The sequence below is a fragment of the Coregonus clupeaformis genome, unplaced genomic scaffold (genome assembly GCF_020615455.1).
Source record: "Coregonus clupeaformis isolate EN_2021a unplaced genomic scaffold, ASM2061545v1 scaf0767, whole genome shotgun sequence".
Taxonomy (NCBI): domain Eukaryota; kingdom Metazoa; phylum Chordata; class Actinopteri; order Salmoniformes; family Salmonidae; genus Coregonus; species Coregonus clupeaformis.
This window is the reverse complement of record NW_025534222.1, coordinates 220,217-221,227: the sequence shown is the minus strand read 5'-3', so window position 1 is coordinate 221,227 and position 1,011 is coordinate 220,217. Positions and strand designations below refer to the sequence as shown.

The following is a 1,011-nucleotide window of genomic DNA, read 5'->3' as shown; positions in this document are numbered from 1 at the left end:
GGCTCCGCTCCACTCATAGAACTGGAGTTACACTCCGGTAACTAGTCGACAACTATCAAAGGCCCCCTTTTGAAACACACAATCCCCCATCGGTCACAGAGCATAGGCTATAGAGAGGAGGGAGGGGGTGAGGACCCGCGCGCGCGCCCTCAATTGTCTTTGTTCGGGAAGCTAGCCTCTGAGCGGAAGGCTCTTTTGAGCACTAGAGCTCCACTGGGCAAATAGCAGGGGCGCCTACGAGCAAGCAGGGGAGTGTCCACTGCCGCTGACTTTGCTTAGCTTCCTCTTCATTAGACGGGTAAGTGCCCTTCACCCCCTCATTCGTTTCTGAGAAGCAACGAGACGTCATCATGCCCGAGCCAGCAAAGTCAGCGCCCAAGAAGGGCTCCAAGAAAGCCGTCACCAAGACCGCAGGGAAGGGCGGCAAGAAGCGCAGAAAGTCCAGGAAGGAGAGTTACGCCATCTACGTGTACAAGGTCCTGAAGCAGGTCCACCCCCGACACCGGCATCTCCTCCAAGGCCATGGGAATCATGAACTCGTTCGTGAACGACATCTTCGAGCGTATCGCCGGAGAGTCCTCTCGCCTGGCCCACTACAACAAGCGTTCTACCATCACCTCCAGGGAGATCCAGACCGCCGTGCGCCTGCTACTCCCCGGTGAACTTGCCAAACACGCCGTGTCCGAGGGCACCAAGGCCGTAACCAAGTACACCAGCTCCAAGTAAACAGCGCATTTGGACTGCTCTACTAACCCAAAGGCTCTTTTAAGAGCCACCCACTCTGTCAGTAAAAAGAGCAATTCCATCGCCACCGAATGAATGCGTAGGTAGGCTGCGTTACATTGTAGGACCGTGGTTACATTGTATCAATGTTTAACGGGCGGCGCGCGCCGGCTCGGAGAGCGGCTACATTGTATCATTTCCCCCGCCCGTTTCAGCGTAGGGGTTTAGCGCGCCTTTTTTGTTGTCTTTGCACGCTGAATAGTAAGCCATGTTTGTCGGCCTCCATTC

General features: G+C 55.6%; 1 protein-coding gene across 1 annotated transcript; it reads left to right on the top strand.

The window, feature by feature from the left end:
- The first annotated feature begins 313 nt into the window (after positions 1-313).
- Positions 314-777, top strand: LOC121561696 (histone H2B). Its single transcript, XM_041874221.2, is given in 2 exon segments — positions 314-494; positions 496-777. Coding segments are annotated over 2 exon segments (375 nt in total). The 5' UTR covers positions 314-350; the 3' UTR covers positions 727-777.
- Positions 778-1,011: the final 234 nt, after the last annotated feature.